The sequence below is a fragment of the Enhydra lutris genome, unplaced genomic scaffold (assembly GCF_002288905.1).
Source record: "Enhydra lutris kenyoni isolate GAN:26980312 unplaced genomic scaffold, ASM228890v2 scaffoldscaffold77, whole genome shotgun sequence".
Classification (NCBI taxonomy): Eukaryota; Metazoa; Chordata; class Mammalia; order Carnivora; family Mustelidae; genus Enhydra; species Enhydra lutris.
In genome coordinates this window covers 1,369,926-1,386,024 of record NW_019154161.1, presented here as the reverse complement: position 1 = coordinate 1,386,024, position 16,099 = coordinate 1,369,926, and the positions used below count along the sequence as shown (strand labels likewise).

The 16,099-nt window shown below is 52.3% G+C and overlaps 2 protein-coding genes across 2 annotated transcripts; both read right to left on the bottom strand.

Moving 5' to 3' along the window:
* Positions 1-323: 323 nt before the first annotated feature.
* On the bottom strand, positions 324-6,460 carry LOC111160807 (lens intrinsic membrane protein 2). Its single transcript, XM_022524161.1, has 5 exons — positions 6,426-6,460; positions 5,924-6,104; positions 2,087-2,236; positions 902-1,036; positions 324-674 (listed from the first exon to the last, which is right to left on the bottom strand). Exons 2-5 carry the CDS (start codon positions 6,096-6,098, stop codon positions 613-615), a joined length of 522 nt encoding a protein of 173 aa, XP_022379869.1. The 5' UTR covers positions 6,099-6,104; positions 6,426-6,460; the 3' UTR covers positions 324-612.
* A 965-nt stretch (positions 6,461-7,425) lies between these two features.
* On the bottom strand, positions 7,426-8,650 carry LOC111160564 (chromosome unknown C19orf84 homolog). The gene is made up of 2 exons (XM_022523761.1): positions 8,616-8,650; positions 7,426-7,945 (listed from the first exon to the last, which is right to left on the bottom strand). The coding sequence occupies exons 1-2, from the start codon at positions 8,648-8,650 to the stop codon at positions 7,426-7,428; spliced, it is 555 nt and encodes a 184-aa protein (XP_022379469.1).
* Positions 8,651-16,099: the final 7,449 nt, after the last annotated feature.

Sequence of the window (16,099 nt, the reverse complement as noted above, 5' to 3'; positions counted from 1 at the left end):
GAGGGCATCTGAGGTAGGGGTGGGGTGCAGTCTTTAGGACTGAGTCCTTCACTTGTGGGATCTGACAATACCTCCTTATAGAGAGCATAAGAATTGAGCTGCTTGGTGATGTGGAATTAAAAAAAAAAAAATCCAGAATTGGACCTACACATCTGTTTCCTAGAAGTCGTAGTTAACCCCTGGGTGGGGACTGTGTGGTTCATGTCTGTCCCCATCCCTACAGAGACTGAGCAGGTTGGCCTGCAGTCATCCAGACACCCCCACCCTGTTCACCACTCACACCTGTTTCTCATCACCCCAACCCCTCAAGGACCACACCTTAGTAGTTTCACATCAGTTTTATTAGACTCTCAAAAAGTCGCTCTAATGGGGATCCCATTTCTCTAACACCCCCCCTTCATGGGCTGGGCCTTGGGTCTTCTCAACTGCCTCCCCACCAGGCCCCATTCTTCCTCCTTCCCCCTCAGGACACAGGAGTCAGAGGCCTCCGCCCAGAGTCCACAATTGAGCCCCCTCCTGCCCACAGGAACCAGGACTTCAGGCCTCTAGACCCTCCCCCTCCTTTTCTGTGGCCCCATTTAACCTCCAGATGAAGTTGGGGGTACATTGGGCTCAGCGGGGAGCAGACAGGCGCCGACATTCATGCATCCGGTAGGCACACATGTAGAAAATCCCTGCGTGAGAAGAGATCCCATTTGGCTCCCCCAAATCCTCCTAACCTGGGCTCCCAGCCCAAGACCCCAAAACAGCACTCCCTTTCTCCCTGGGTGTCTGTAGCATCTCGATTCTGTCTCCTGGCTCAGTGCTGGGGGGCCCATGTGGGACACCCCATCATCTAGCCCTCTGAAGTGCTGCCCACTCTGCCACAGACACTGACCTTCCCACCCCCAAACCCTCATACCTGCGAAGAAGGCCATGAGCAAGGCCACCCAGCCCAGGATGTAAGACCAGGAAAAGCGCCAGTCCCCAAATCGGCGACCAAGGAAGCTGACAGTGACTCCAGTGTAAATGACCAAGGCCAACAGGACAAAAAAGGCTGGGAGAGAGGATGGGGGGAGGTGGGTGGGAAAAGGGGTAGGGGTGGGGTTTGCAGATGGGGTGGGAGTTAGATTGAGGAAGGGGAAAGGCTGGGGAGGGGTGGGAAGGGAAAAGGGGGAGGGTGCCCGGGGAGTAGGGTTGGGGTGGGGATGGGACGGGGCTGTGCTGTGTAATAAAGAATTTGACCGGGGCTGGTTTTGGGGTCTGGTTCCTGGGACGGAGATGCTAAATCCCTGGAATTTCCCAAGTGATAGGAGCGTTTTTGTTACTGTTGAGCCTCTTGGGTTTTTGTTGATGAGCTGAGATGACAATAGGTAGGACCTGGTCCACAGAAGGACCAGCCACAGGAACAGAGCAGCCACCAGAGGCTGTGAGCCACTTGGTATCGGACCACCTTCTGGGGAAGGAAGCTAGAGACTAAGTTCAGGCACAGGGTCAACGACACAATAGGGCCTTGGTAATGAAACTCCAGCAGGAACTCCAGATGCCCAAGTGTGCCAGAGTTTCCTGGCTGGTGAGGCACTCCGTGGGACACCGTGGGGGAAGGGTGCAGAAGCTCAGCCTTCAAGACCCTCTCAGGCTTCACCCCGTGCTTCTCTCAATTTAGCTGGTGCTGAGGTGTAGCCTTTATAATAAATCTGTAATTATAAGTGTAGTGCTTTCTGGAGTTTGGTGACTTCTGGCAAATCTTTGAACGTGACTGGGTTCTGGGGACCCCCGAACCCGCAGCCAGTGGGTCAAAAGTGCAGATGACCTGAGGACCCCTCTTGCAACTGAAGTAGGGGCAGCCTTGTTAGGAATCGCACCCTTAAAACTGGCGGGGGTGGGGGCAGGGGAGAGGTTAGTGCCCGCACCGGGCCACCGGACAGCAACTGATACGAGAGGCTGGCATTAGGCTTTAGAACCAGTCTTGGAGTTGGGGTTGGGGTTGGGGTTGGGGGAGACTAGGTTGGCCATGGAACTGAGAATGAGGAATGGGGCTGGGGATGGAAATGGACAGGGAAGCTGGGGGTGGGAGTGGGGAGATGGGGAAGCTGGGTCCACTCACTGGAGGCGAAAAACATGATGCCGGCAGAGAAGGGCCGGGAGAGGCGGGTGAAGGTGGGTTGCTGAGCGAAGGCCAGGATGCCCATGATGATGCCCGAGGTGGCGCACAGGGAGGACAGGATCATGAAGGCCCGGGTAGCATTCCAATAAGCTGTGGTAGCACCGATCGGTCACTCCCGCACCTCCCCCCGCCCAGGAGGCCTCCCTCTCCGTCCCTGACCCAGCTCCTCCTTCACCTCTGCAAACAGTCACTCTCTTCACCTGGCAAAATCCTAATCATCTTCCACAGCCCAGCTCCCAAATCCCCTCTTGGAAGGACCCTTTCACCCCTCAGGTATCATCCTAACCCCCCCCCCCCCCGCTCCTGTCTGTGGCTCTTGGGGCTGTGGCTCTTGGCTCGTTCCCCCTTCCAGTCCGATTGCTCCCTGAGGCTAGGATTCTACCTCAGGAATACTCCCAGCACAAGACTGGTTTGCAAATGGGCCTGGAGAAATATTCGTCGGATGGATGGATGGATGAATGAGTAATGAATCCGTGTTGATTCCCCGCTATCTGCCTGCCGCTGACTTCCTGTCCTCTCTCCCATCGCTCGCTTTCATTTCCCGGATAACCACTTGCCCATACTTGAAAATGACCTATTTATTTATTTTTAACTTGTTTATATCTGTCTTTCCCTGCTGATCGCCCAGTTCTCTGAGGACAAAGGTCTTGCTTCCTCATTCACTTCCTCATGCACGGGTGCCTGGCACATAGTGGGGGCTCAGGGCACGTGCTGAGTGAATGAACGTGGAGCCCGGAGAATCATTTGTCTCTTGTGCTTGGCACTGAGCTGACCCTTTAGGACATGCTCTGGGAATAATCGTTATGATTTCATCCTCCGTTTAGCAGCTACCAAATACGTGTCAGACACGCATTCCTTGAATGAGCCTGTTCATTCCTTCCAAGAGCCCTATGCTGTACGTACTATTTTTAATCCCCGTTTTTCAGGTGAAGAAACTAAAGCTCAGAGAGGTAAAGTGACTTATCCAGGGTGCCCTAATTGGCAGTGGGACTGGCGTTGACGCCCAAGCATCAAAGCCCTTGTTCTGATCTGCTTGGCCATACTGGCTCTTGGAGGAGTCAGGATACCTGTGACCCTGGGACAGAGCCTGGATCCTGCCCCCGAAAAACAAAAAGTCTGGATCTTTGCAAAATGCATTCTTTTGCCTCATGTAAATGTCAGTGAGAAAAAAAATTGCTGGCTGTTTCTCTGTGGATGTTGTCATGGGTTGAACCGTGTCTCTCCCCGCAACCCCCAAACCCCCAAATTCATATGTGGAAGGAAGCTGCAATCCCCAGAGTAGGACCTTATTTGGAAATAGGCTCATTGCCAATGTATTTAAGGTCTCACTGTAGCAGAGTGGATTCCTAATCCTAACTGACAAGAATCCTCACAAAATGGGGAAAGCTGGAGAAAGACAGACATGCGGGAGGGTGGGGAGCACCATGTGAAAATGAGACAGAGATCAGGATGACACACTGACATGCTAATAAGTGCCAAAGAATGCCGGACAGCCTCTGCCAGAAGCCGGTAGAGAGAGGCAGGCAACAGATCCTCCCTCATGGCCTCGGAAGGAACCAACTCTGCTGACCTCAGTTATCAGACCTCCAGCCTCCAGAGCTGTGAGATGGTACGTTTCTGTTGTTTGAGTCACTCAGTCCATGGTCCTTTGTCACGGCAGCCCCAGGAAACTACGGAGGTCTCTGGGTATTTAAAAGGCTGGAAGCCTTACGGGACATGTTTTTGCCTACGTCCTCCCCGTGGTCCCGCTGAGGTAGGAGTACAAAATGCAAACGTCTCTGAGGCTTGTCTCCAGCTGCAAAAAGAGCTTATTTGTCCCCCAGCAGGCTGAGGTGGGGGCTGCGGCGAACAGGGCACGTGTGTCCCATGCCAGGTGACCCATTACTGCCTCTGAGCTCCATCTTCAGAGAAAACTCTCCCTGTTCAAGTCACGGTGTGCCACCTGTCTCCTGAGGGCCCCTGACTGGTAGGTAGACCGCCTTCAAAGGAGGCAAAACTGGATTTTTCAAAGACAGCCGCAAGTCCAGATCTTTCTGGCGACATCAGAAACTTTATAAAACACTATACACACACGTGTCTGTGGCTGGAGTTGGCCCCGGCGAGTTCACGTATGCCTGCTCTGGGTCTGGTGAGCCAGTTACAGTTGACCTGCACCGGGAGCCAGCTGTGTGGACAGATACCCAGCAATCTATCAGGGTGAGGATTTTGGCTTCAAGGTCAAATGGACTTGCAGACCTGCATCCCGCCTTCCTCTCCCCCATCCCCAACAGAGAGAAGATAGATTGGGATGTGGGTGTCCTCGGGGCATTCCCAGGCTGAAGCGGGAGAAATGGTGGAAGTGTGACGAATGAGACCTCTGGGAATGAAAGGGATGCATGAAGTCAGGAGGCCGACCGAACCCAGGAGCTGGCGGCTGGGGTAGGTCTTTCCACTGCCTCCTGCCTCGGTTTACCCCTCCTGCACACGGGCATCCTGTTTCCTCTCCCAGACAGGTTCAGTGAGATGGGGCGGTTGAAATCTGCCCTAAGGGCTCTGGAGGATTGGCTCCTCCTCCAAAACCCCCTGGAAAGAATGTTTGGCTTTTTGAGGGCAAGGCTCATGTTTTTTTGTTTTTTGTTTTTTGTTTTAAGATTTTATTCATTTATTTGACAGAGACAGAGACAGCGAGAGAGGGAACACAAGTACGGGGAGTGGGAGAGGGAGAAGCAGGCTTCCCACTGAGCAGGGAGCCCAATGCGGGGCTCCATTCCAGGATCCTGGGATCATGACCTGAGCGGAAGGCAGACGCTCAAGGACAGAGCCCCCCAGGCGCCCCGAGTCTCTTGTTTTATACACACACACAGTGGTACCACCCTCAGTGTTGTTGGGAGACCAAAGGGCATTAATCCACGTCAAGCACTTAGAATAGCATGTAGGACTCAATGACTTTCAATTAATGCCAGTCATCATCATTATTATTATTATTACTACTACTATTTGGTACATAGAAAATATGTGACATTATATATTCTTAATTTATTAATATATAATACACCTTATATATTCTTTATTATTATATAATGTATATTGTGTATTAATTTATTACTATATAGTGCATATTATATATTATGTAATACAAAATATATGTATCTCTCCATATATATGATGTATGTACATATGTATATGTATATGCATATGGAGAGCGATACATAGAGATATAGAGTATATTATATATTATCTTATATATATGTTATTATAATGTAGCTTGCAAGAACTGTATGTTGGAAGAGCTATTTTTCCCCATTTTTACAACATATAATGTGCACATACACACACATATATATATAGACATACAGACATATATATATATATTACAAAGCCTGGTGCACAGTAGCTATTAAAAACTACCAACCGGTTTAAAAAAAAAAAAAAAACTACCAACCGGTATTTAGCAAATTTAGGGTCCGTATTGCTTCTGTATCCCACAGTATGCAACCCGGTTCCTGATACATTGTGGATATTTAGGAAACGCTATTCTGACAGCCCCGGTCCCCGCGGCTGCTCCACCGAGTCCGTGCCCGGAAATGTCACCTACTTAACCTCTAGTACATTTCATAATTGCACCAGAAAAAATTCCTGAAATCCCAGTTCTGTCCCTTTTGTGCTAAGCAATCTCTGGCTGGTCCCTTTCCCTCTCTGAGCCACAGAGTTCCCCACCGGCCAAACAGGTGGCGAGGGTGTGCCCCGAGGTGGGGCTCTGAGCCCAGCCCCAGCCCAGCCCCTGTCCCGGAGCCTTACCGATGCTCTCTGTCTGCAGGTAGCACTTGTTCCCCAGGCAATATCGCCACAGGCCCTGGTGGGCGAAGGACCCCGACAGCCGGTACTGCATCCAGTGGTCTGTGGCTGTGGCCACCACCAGGAGGATGGTCCCCACCCAGGCACAGAAGAGGCCGCCACCCATGAAGCTGTACATGGTGATCTGTGGAGACAGGGAGAGGTGGGGTCAGGAGCTGGACTCCCGGTAGAGGGAGGAGGAGTTGGGGACCTAGACTCCCGGATCCCAGATGAGGAGGTGGCTAATGGCTGGGACACCAGGTCCCTGGGAGAGGAAGGAGCTGGGGGCCTGGGCCCCTGGCTCCTGGGTGGGGAGGAGGCTGGAGGCCTGGGCTCTTGGGTCCTAAGTGAGGAGGGAGCTAGGGGCTGGGACACCAGCAGGCCCCTGGGGGAGGAAGGAGCTAGAGCATGAACCCCTAGGTCTTGGTGGAGGAGGGAGCCTAGAGGTCCAATGCCTGGTCCTTACCTGAGTGGCAGAGCCTATCACAAGCCCTCTGTCTGCCTCGGGCCTTCTGTGCAGACTGAGCCAAGCCAGGTTGCTGGCCTCTCTGCTCCCTGGGTCCCCCAAATCCCTTAAGCCTCCCCACACAATGGCCCTGTGACCCAGCAGCTTCCAGCAGGCAGAAGTGCAGTGGTGGCAGAGGCCCCAAATGGAATTCGCTGAAACAGGGATCCAGGCGCTCCCTCCCCGCAGCCCCTGGCCCCACTGGCCTCTCTCTGTGACCCTCCCAATGACCCCACCACCCTTTCACAGGCCTTGCTCACAGCACCCACTGGGTTAGCCTGAGCTGCGTAAGCACACACAGAGACACAAGATATAGGGGCAGCCATCCATTTATTGTTCAACCAGGGGTGAGGGAGGCAGGGCAGCAGGTGTCTGGGTATGTTGGGCCAATGTTCTTTGCAGGTGGGTCACAGGGCATGTCACAATTGGGGCTGGGACCAGAAGAAGGATGGGACGGGGTTGGCTGGGGTCAAAGATGGGCTGGGTTTGGGGTCAAGTTTAGGAGGCAGTTAAGGATGAGGACTGGGTTGGCCTGAGGTAGTAGAGAAGGAGGGTGCAGAGCTGGGACTGAGGGTGGAGATGGGGATGGAAATGGGAATGAGTGGGGTTGGGGATATGGTGTTGAGAGTGGGGATGGGACTGGGGTTACAGAGGCGGGGGGGATGGGGTTGGGGCTGTCACTGTAGTTGGGGTGGTGCTGGGAATGGGGAGAGGCATGGCTTTGGGTGGAGATGAGGCTCAGGGCTTTTGCTGGTGTGGGATCCCAAGTCAGCTCCAGTTTTCATGGGGTGACTCACAAGACCCACTCCTGAGGCTGTGGTTTTGGGAGAAGAAACATGGGAGGATGGTGTTTCTTGGGGGTATTTCTGCCATAGCTGAGGTCACCCTGGGCTCCAGGAAAACCCTCCTGGTGACCCTGGGGGGCCCTCTCAGGAGTCTGGGGAGCCGGACTTTCGGGGTCCTAGTACTCTGCCTCCCAGTCTTCTGCTGCAGCAGGCGGTGTGTCCTGGGGTGGCTCCTGACCTCGGGCTTCCTTCTTCCCATCCCGACCAGGCAGAGTTGGTGGTGATGTTGACATCGCCAGTGGAGTCTTGGGGCCAGCCCCAGACCCCCGCGGCCAGCCCCTCTCAGCCCTTCCAGGTTGCCATCGCTGCTGGACCTGGCCCCGGCCTGGCCTGCGCTGGACGCCCCAGCCCCTGCGTCCCCTGGGTGGCCTTGTGGCCATGCCTGGCTGGGTATAGCCTGCCTGGGGGTTACAGGGGCAGGAGGGCAAGCACTGTTGAAGGGTGTAGGCCCCCAGCAGGGCGCTGTGCAGGAGGTAGGAGAGGGCATCCAGACGGATGGGGACGGTGACAGAGGCCAAACTCTCAGGGAGCCCCAGGTGGACTGGATCTGGGGTGCCCAGGGGGAAAGGTGGCAAGGCTGGGAAAGGTGCAGGGGGGCACGGCTCAGTCCCGGGTGATGGCGGGGACAGGTTGTTCCTGGAACGACAAGAGTACAGGTCAGTAGTTCTCACCATCTCTCTCCAGCCTTCCTACTGTGGTCCAGCCCTTCTCCTGGGAGCCCATTCAGCTCAGCGTCCACCTCTGATTCCCGTGCCTGCTTCTCTCTATCTCTCTCTCTCTTTCGCTCAGTCTCTCAATCTTTCTCTCATCTGTTTTTTCCATCTCTCTTTACAGAGAGACAGACAGCTCAGCCAGGACGTCAGAATCCAACAGAATAAAATTCCAGCTGCAGGCTGCCGAGCTCAAGGTGTGTTTCCAGGCCAATCACTTCCCTGTGCTGAACCTTCATTTTTCACATCCAAAGATGGCTTTTGGTGGTACCAGAGGTGCATAGGCAAGGCCTAGGTCTGAAAATTATTATTTATCCAGCTCTATGGCTGTTACTGACATCTCTGATTCTCCTGGCTCCTTCTTTAAATTTCTCCCTGTTCCTCCAATATCTGTTTCTAGCTGTGTCCCTATTTCTAAGTATCTTGTTCAGCTCTGTCAGTAAGATCGCTAAGACTCTGTTTCTAACTGATGATACGTGAGCCTTTTTGTTGTTGTTCTGATACTCTTTGGGTCAGTCCACTCTGCCTCTGATTTTCTCCGCCCCTTCCCTCGCTGGCCTCTGTCCTCCCCATGAGGAGGGTCTTGCGTCTCTCACCCTTCAGGCCCAGTCCCTTTCTCTTGCTGTTCCATCTTTACAAGGGTGTCTCAAGTCTCTTCTAGCACCTTCGTCACGATTTCTCCAGGGCCCAGGGAGGCGCGGAGGGGTCCGGAAGAAAGTGCCCGGGACTTTGTCCGAAGTGGGGCGTGGCCGGCGGAACGTGAGGAGCCCTGGGCAAGTACGCTGGGGTCGCAGGATCTGACTCCTCAACCCCACATATCTTAGGCTGCAGCCCCCATCCCCTGAGACCAAGATGTCTGGTCCCTGAGCGTCTTGCACGCTCAGACCTAGCAATCCGGACCCCCAGACCTCTGCTCCCTCAGACCTAGAAGTCAGGACCCCACCCCTTTCCTCTCTCTCCACCTGTATTTCTAGCCTTTCCCTCTGGGGGCCTGATGGTGTTCTTTAGGACTAAAGGGAAATCAGGGTATTCTGGATGGTCTTCAGGACAGGGGGAGAAGTAGATGTGTTGGAGTCGAGGCAGACGCTTAACTCACCGAGCCACCCAGGCGCCCCTCTCTTGGAATACCTTTGTATTCTGTTTACAGAATTCCTATTTCTGTTTACAGAAAAGTTACAAAGTTAATACAGAGAGTTCTCATACACTCCTCACCCAACTTCCCCCAACGTTATCTTCTTACATGGTTGCGGAAACTTTGTTGCAACTAAGAAACTAACATGACTATTAGCCAAATCCAGACTTTATTTGAAATTTACCAGTTTTCATTCTAAGGTCATCTATTTTCTGTTCCAGAAGCTGATGCAGGTTGCCATTTATCACCCAATCTCCTTTGTCTCCTCTGTTCGGCTGCAGCCTCTCAGTCTTTCCTGACTTTTTACAACCTTAACAATTTTGAGGAATGTTACTTATTTTATAAAGTAGAGGTCCATTTTAATTAATAATTCTAATTTCTTTTTTTGAGAATTCTAATTTATTTAATCCTCCCTTCACAGATGATCAGACTGTGCCTCAGAGAGTCTAAGTAAGTTTCTCAAGGTCAGAGAGCTAGGAAGTGGCAAAAGTGAAATTTGAACCTCAATTTTGCGCTCTTAATGGGGACTCAAGTAGGAGCCAGATTATGTAGGACATAATAGGCTGCAGTGAAGACTTTGGGGTTTGGGAGTATTGGGGTTTTTTTTTTTTTCTTTTTCTTTTTCTTTTTATTTTTTTTTTCATTTTAGAACACAGATGGCTTCAAACACTTGTAAGCTAAGGTGTGACATACTTTGACTTATGTTTGAGGAAAAGCACTGTGTCAGCAGTTTGGAGAACAGGCTCTGGTGGAAAGCAAGGGAGCATGCTGGTATCCTTCAGGCCAGGAGTGGTGGTGACCCCAAGCAGGGGTGGGTAGGGGAGTGGGGATGGGAAGATATGAATGGATTTAGGATGTTTTTTGGAAGAACCATCAGAATTTGCTGCAGGGCTCCTGGGGGTGATTAATGAGGAATCAAGGATGATGCAAAGTCCCTGATGCCTGAGTGGCTCAGTTGGTTAAGCATCTGCCTCTGGCTCAGATGTTAAACCCAGGGTCCTGGGACTGAGTCCCACATGGGGCTCCTTGCTCAGCGTGGAGACTGCTTCTCCTCTGCCTGCAGCCCCCCCGCTCATGCTCTCTCTCTCTGCCAAATAAATAAATATATTTTTTAAAAGGATAATGCAGAGTTTTTGGCCAGAGCAGTGTCTTTGAACATGATTTTTTTTTTTTTTAACAGAACTTCACAACATCCCTCTTTAAGGATGGGAAAGCCCAGATTCCCACGACCTTCCATTTACTGAGTTCTCTGGAATCCACGACCTGTGCTGGGTGACGCTGGTGACTCAGAGATGTCACCTGCCTTCTAAGGAGTCTGTCTTGAGAGGTGGGGGTCGGACACAGAGATGTAGGGTAACATTCCCAGGTGATGAGAGCTTGCAAATAGGAACAGGAGGCGAGCAATGAGTGATGCTCCTGAGGGTAAAGGGTTGAGGTTGGGGGCCAGGAAAACATTGCTGCGCAGGCGGGGGGCTTCTTTGGGGGTTTTGTTGTTTTGTTTTTAGGAAAGGTGGCCTTTGGTCTAGGTCTAGAGTGAGTGGGTATTTGATGTAGAAGAAATGGTGTGAGCAAAGGCCAGGTGGCTGGGATTGAAAGGTTTTTGTTGTTGTTGTTGTTGTTTAAGATTTTATTTCTTTGTCGGACAAAGAGAGCACCAGCAGGCAGAGAGGCAGGCAGAGGGAAAGGGAGAAGCAGGCTCCCGGCTGAGTAGAAAGCCCCACGCCGGGATCGATCCCACGACCCTGAGATCATGACCTGAGCTGAAGGAAGACGCTTAACCGACTGAGCGACCCAGGCGTCCCTGGAATGGGAAGATTTTTATCACAAAGCAGGGGCTTTCCTTTCCGGGCGAGTGTGATTAAGCTTCGGGTCTCATCCATCCTTTCCGTTCTATCCCGAAGAGGCAGGACTATTTTGTTCAGACGGGTCTCCAAAATGGGGGTCGAATCCCCGCTCCGCCACCGACGAGCGCGGGACCTCAGGCAAGCTGCTTTTCGAGTTCCCGCTTCGCCACTTGGCGCTTCCTGCTCGACTGCCGCAGAACGGAACTGCTTCCCGTTCTGCTCTGTTTTCTCCTACTTCTCTCGTCAGGGTCCGATCGTCAATTTACCGTAGGACCCGGCGCTTTAAGGCCCTCCGCCCGCACTAGAGAGCGGAGACGGGCTCCTGCGTCTCCAAGGGAAGGTCCTTTATGCGTCTTCCAAACTGGACAGGCACCTTCTGAACGCAACCAATCAACCCCTGAGTCGCGCGCAGCGAAACTTCCGATTCGCTGGGGAACGCAGCCGGCTCTACGTTGGAGCTCCGCCCACTCCGTGTTACGTAACGCAGCGCAAGATAGTCATCCTTGGCTCCGATTGGCGAGTGAGCTCGCGCTGCTTTCGAGTCCCCGCCCCGCTGCCGTCATATCGGCGAGCCAGGCCTCTCGCTCTTTGATTGGGTGTATTTCTGAGCGCTCACTCGCTCTCGCTCTGTGATTGGTTATGGTCTCTCCGGCCCTTCTCCGGGCCTTCTTGCTCCTGCGTCCTGCGTCGTCGGACGTCATTGTCACTGTTGTGTGGCGTCCGCAGCGTGCTGGAGTGGGGGGTTGGGGGTGGTGGTGGTGGAGATCCTCCCCAGGCCTGGAGATGCCGAGTGAAACTTGGAGGGGGGGATCCTAGCCAGGGGTCTTCTTGGCCCACGAGGGAGCCCACTGCCTCATCCCCACCCCACCTTAGGATCCCCTTCCTTTCACGTCCTCCACGGGCCTCGGGCAAAGTCCCAAGACTGGACCTTCAGGGCCTCCATTCATTCCCTTAAGTCCCCGCTTCCATCCCCTCCAGGGGACCCTGGGATGCCCTTGGGGTCCCTGCTCTCCCTTGAGCCTTACCTGCTCTTTCAACCCATCCAACTTGGGGGCCCTCGGGAGTGCAGGGTAGGCGTCAGGGCCTCTCGGTCTTGGGGGCTCCTCCCACTGCCGCCCCTACCCTTACATCCTCCCTCTCCCCCGAGTCCTCCCCCCACCTCCCTTCCTTACCCCTCTTAGAGACTCTCCCCACCTCAGGGGGCTCTGGCCTCACTGCGTTCCTCCCAGCCCAGGAGTCACCAGACTTTGACCCAAGAGTTACACCTTCTTCCTAACGAAATCCTGCAGACTGAGGAGTGGTTCCCAGCCCACAAGTTCAGGATTCCCCGGCTTGTTTATGCCTCCCCTCCCCCAACTTCTAGGCCCTTCAGAAAGGAGATGGGACCTCCCCACCCTCAGGAGTCCAGCCTCCTCTCCTTCTAGCCCCTTTCCCCTTCCCAGCCCACCATCCCTTTGGGAAGTCCTTGAGCCCTGTAAGGGGGGGGACAGCCATTCTGAAGGCCCCCACTCCTTCAGGAGATCCAGGTGTCCTTCATATCCAGGGGGAGAGGGTCTCCAGGGACATGTCTGCCTTCAGACCTGTATTTCTTCCCCTTCTTATTCCTTAGGGCCCAGCCCCTCACTACCATTCTCCCCTCCCCCAACCCCATCTTTCCAGGTGTTTTATTGACACTTCTGAAATTCAGGAGGTCATCTGTAGGACACCCTCACACTTTCATATACCCACTCCCCCAACCCGAGGGTCTTCTCTGCCAGCTCCTCTGCTGGGTTCCCTCCCTTAGACATCCCACTGTCTCCCTAGGACTTCTGTCCTCACTGCTAGCTCCCTCACACTCAGGATGCCCCAGGGTATCTTTCACATAAAGGGGGTCATTCCTGCCCTGCGAACTTCCCTCTTTCTTGAGGCCTCCCCTCTCACAGCCCTCTCCCTGCACTGTCAAGAGGTCTGTAAAATTCAGGGTCTCTCCCTTCTTTGGAATCGCCCCTTCCCCTTTGCCATACATTTGGGACAATCCTTTCCATTGTCATCTTTTTTCAGGGTTACCTGCATTCAGGGGGGGTCACCTGGGGAGTTCCCCCACATTTGGAGAACTCCCACACAGCACTCCCCAACTCAGTGACAGTCCCCTCAGCCCTCAGAGCAGAACCTTCTTGGTTCAGAGAGTGATTCTCAGGGCCTCCCTTAGCTGCAGCGGTTTCCCCTCTCCTGGGCTTCCTCTTACACTCCCAGAAGACCCAGCATCTTCCCCCCATTCTTCCAACTGTCTCCCACAGTCACTGTCCTAAGACCCCTCTTTCCTTGGTTTCCCTATCATCTCGCTCACTTTTAGCATCCCTGAGTCATCTTCAGCATCCAGGCCATCAATCCCAGGACCTCCTATACCTCCCACCTCATCAGCATAACCTCCTGCACTCTGCCCTTCCCCCCCACACCTGGGCCTGCCTGCTCTTGCCCTCACACCTCCCCTAGAATTAACCTTGGGGCACTCCCAAGGATCTTCTCCTCACACTAATCACAGATTCTCGACCTTCTCACTCCTTCCCAGCCTTGTCCAGACTCTAATTCACACTCCAGGTGTCCAGTACCTTTGTCTCATACATGGGAAGGGCTTTCCTGCCGGCTTTCGTGGGGAAGTGGAGGATCCAGGTTACTAGGCTCCCAGTCAAACATGCTTAGGTCAGCAGTCACTGCTCAGGCCTGCGTCCCACGTGGGGCCTTGGAGCTGGGAACTTTCGCCCCCATCCTGTGGTGGCCAGAGTGCTTGGCAAGAGGTTACTGGAGTGAAGGGGTCAGATTTGTGGGCTAGGTGTGAAAGGAGTCCCCCTGACGCCATGTGGCTACAAATGATTTTCAGACCACTTGAAAGTCAAGATTGGCTAGAAGCGTCTGCTAAAGTGGCAGTGGGAGTCTGGAGGCCTAAGGGTCCCAAAAGGGAGATTACATAGACATGTTCCTTTGTATTATCTCATTTAAACTTTATGAACATAATCTTTCAAAAAGTGCTTAATTTGTTTTACATTTATATTCATATTCTTTTAATACCAGTAAATGAACTCTTTCTGGTGTATAGTTCCAAATTTTGGACAAATGCATCAAATGCATAGCCATGTAACCATGACGACCATCAAGACACAGAATACTTCTCTCATCCCCCCCAAATTCTCTTGAGTTGTCCCTAAGTCATAATAATCTAAACAAAACAAAACAAACAAACAAACAAAAACAAACAACCAATATCTTCTGGAGGTCAGTTTGGTCTTACCTAAAAAAATAAAAAGGCACAGCCCCTTAGACTTGATGATACTACTGCCTGGGGGTTACCTATGCGTGGATTAGTTACCCCTCCATTCGAAAAAAAAAAGATTTATTTATTTATTTGAGGTGGAGGAGGGGCAGAGGGAGGGGGAGAGAGAATCTCAAGCAGGCTCCCCACTGAGCACAGCACCTAACTCAGGGCTTGATCCCAGGACCCTGAGATCATGACCTGAGCCAAAATCAAGGGTCAGCCACTTAACCAACTGAGCCATTCAGGCGCCCCTAATTACCCACCCCTCACACCATTTTACTGACCAATAAACAATGCTCAGAGAAGTCACTCATGTCATTTTGGCAAACATGCAACGAAACCAGCCAGGACAAACTCGTTTTGCTGCCAGAGCTTTGTCTTCTTCCGTATGCTACATTCCAGGCCAGCGACAACGATGATGTCACAGCGGGGGGAAAATAACACATTTTTTGAAAACTTGGAGGTAACTGGACTCTATTTCAAGTGCCTTTATCTAGTCCGATCTCGCAGCAGCCCTAATAGGTATTATTCTCATTTTACAGGTGAGGACACGAAGGCACAGAGAGGTTAATGTCTTGCCCAAGGTCAGAGCTGAATGTATGGCCTTTCTGAGCTATTCTGGCTACCTTCCTTCTGAGTTTTCATGTTGTCTCAGAGCCTTGAGGAAAATGAAGGGATTTTTGAGGTGACAAATTAGGTGGAAATCCACCAGTAGAGAATGAGATCTACTGAAAGCTTCTGAGAAAGAAAGTGTCGAAAGCAGGCTCAGAGAGAACAGGACAGGATACCTGTGATGTAAGATAAAAAATGGTAGTCCAAAGCTGGCATGCATTGTACAATAAAGATTTTGTCAGGCCTTTGTTCCTGGCTCCTGGGTGGGAACCTCTAAAACCCTTGCAATTTTCTGAGCCACAGAAGTGTCTGATATTTACGACGGGCCCTGAGACCACACCTAAGTTTATGGTAACAGGGCGACTCACGGTGGGACCCTAGATGGTTTGAAGGTGGGGGCTTTCCACGCTGGAAAGACCAACCATGTCCTTAGGGCTTTGGGGCTTTAGCCTTGTGATGTCAGCCTGACCCCCCTGGGAGGGAAAAGGGTCTAGGGACTAGGGACTGAGTTCAACCACATCATGCGGCAATGATTCAACTCACTGTGGCTACATTTAAAAAAAAAAAAAAACACTAAAATCTCTGGACACCAAAGCTCAGGTGAGCTTCTTGGCTAGTGACACGCATCCACGTGCTGAGAAGGCAATGCATCTTGAGGACACAGAAGCGTCACAGTTGGGACCCTCCCTGACCTCCCCCTACAAATCTCATTTGGCTGGTATGAATTTGTGTCCTTTTTTATTTTTTAAGATTTTATTTATTTATTTATTTGAGAGAAAGAGGGACAGAGAATGAGTGGGGGGAGGAGGGGCAGAGGGAGAGTAAGAAGCAGTCTCCCTGCTGAGCAGGGAGCCCGATGTGGGACTCGATCCCAGGACCCTGGGATCATGACCTGAGCCAAAGGCAGACGCTTAACCGACTGAGCCACTCAGGTACCCCACTCACCTGTAACCTTGATTATATCCTTTTATAATAAGTCAGAAAACATAAGAAAGAATTTCCCTGAGTTTTGTGAGCTATTCTAGAAAGTTATGAAACCCAACGAGAGGGTGGTGGGAACCTCCATCTATGGCCAGTCCATCAGAAGCACAGGTGGCATCTGAAGCAAGGGAGAGGGGCACCCTCGTGGGACTGAGACTGTCCCCTGTGGGATCTGATGCCACCACCAGATAGACAGTGTCAGAGTGGAGTTAAATTGTAGGA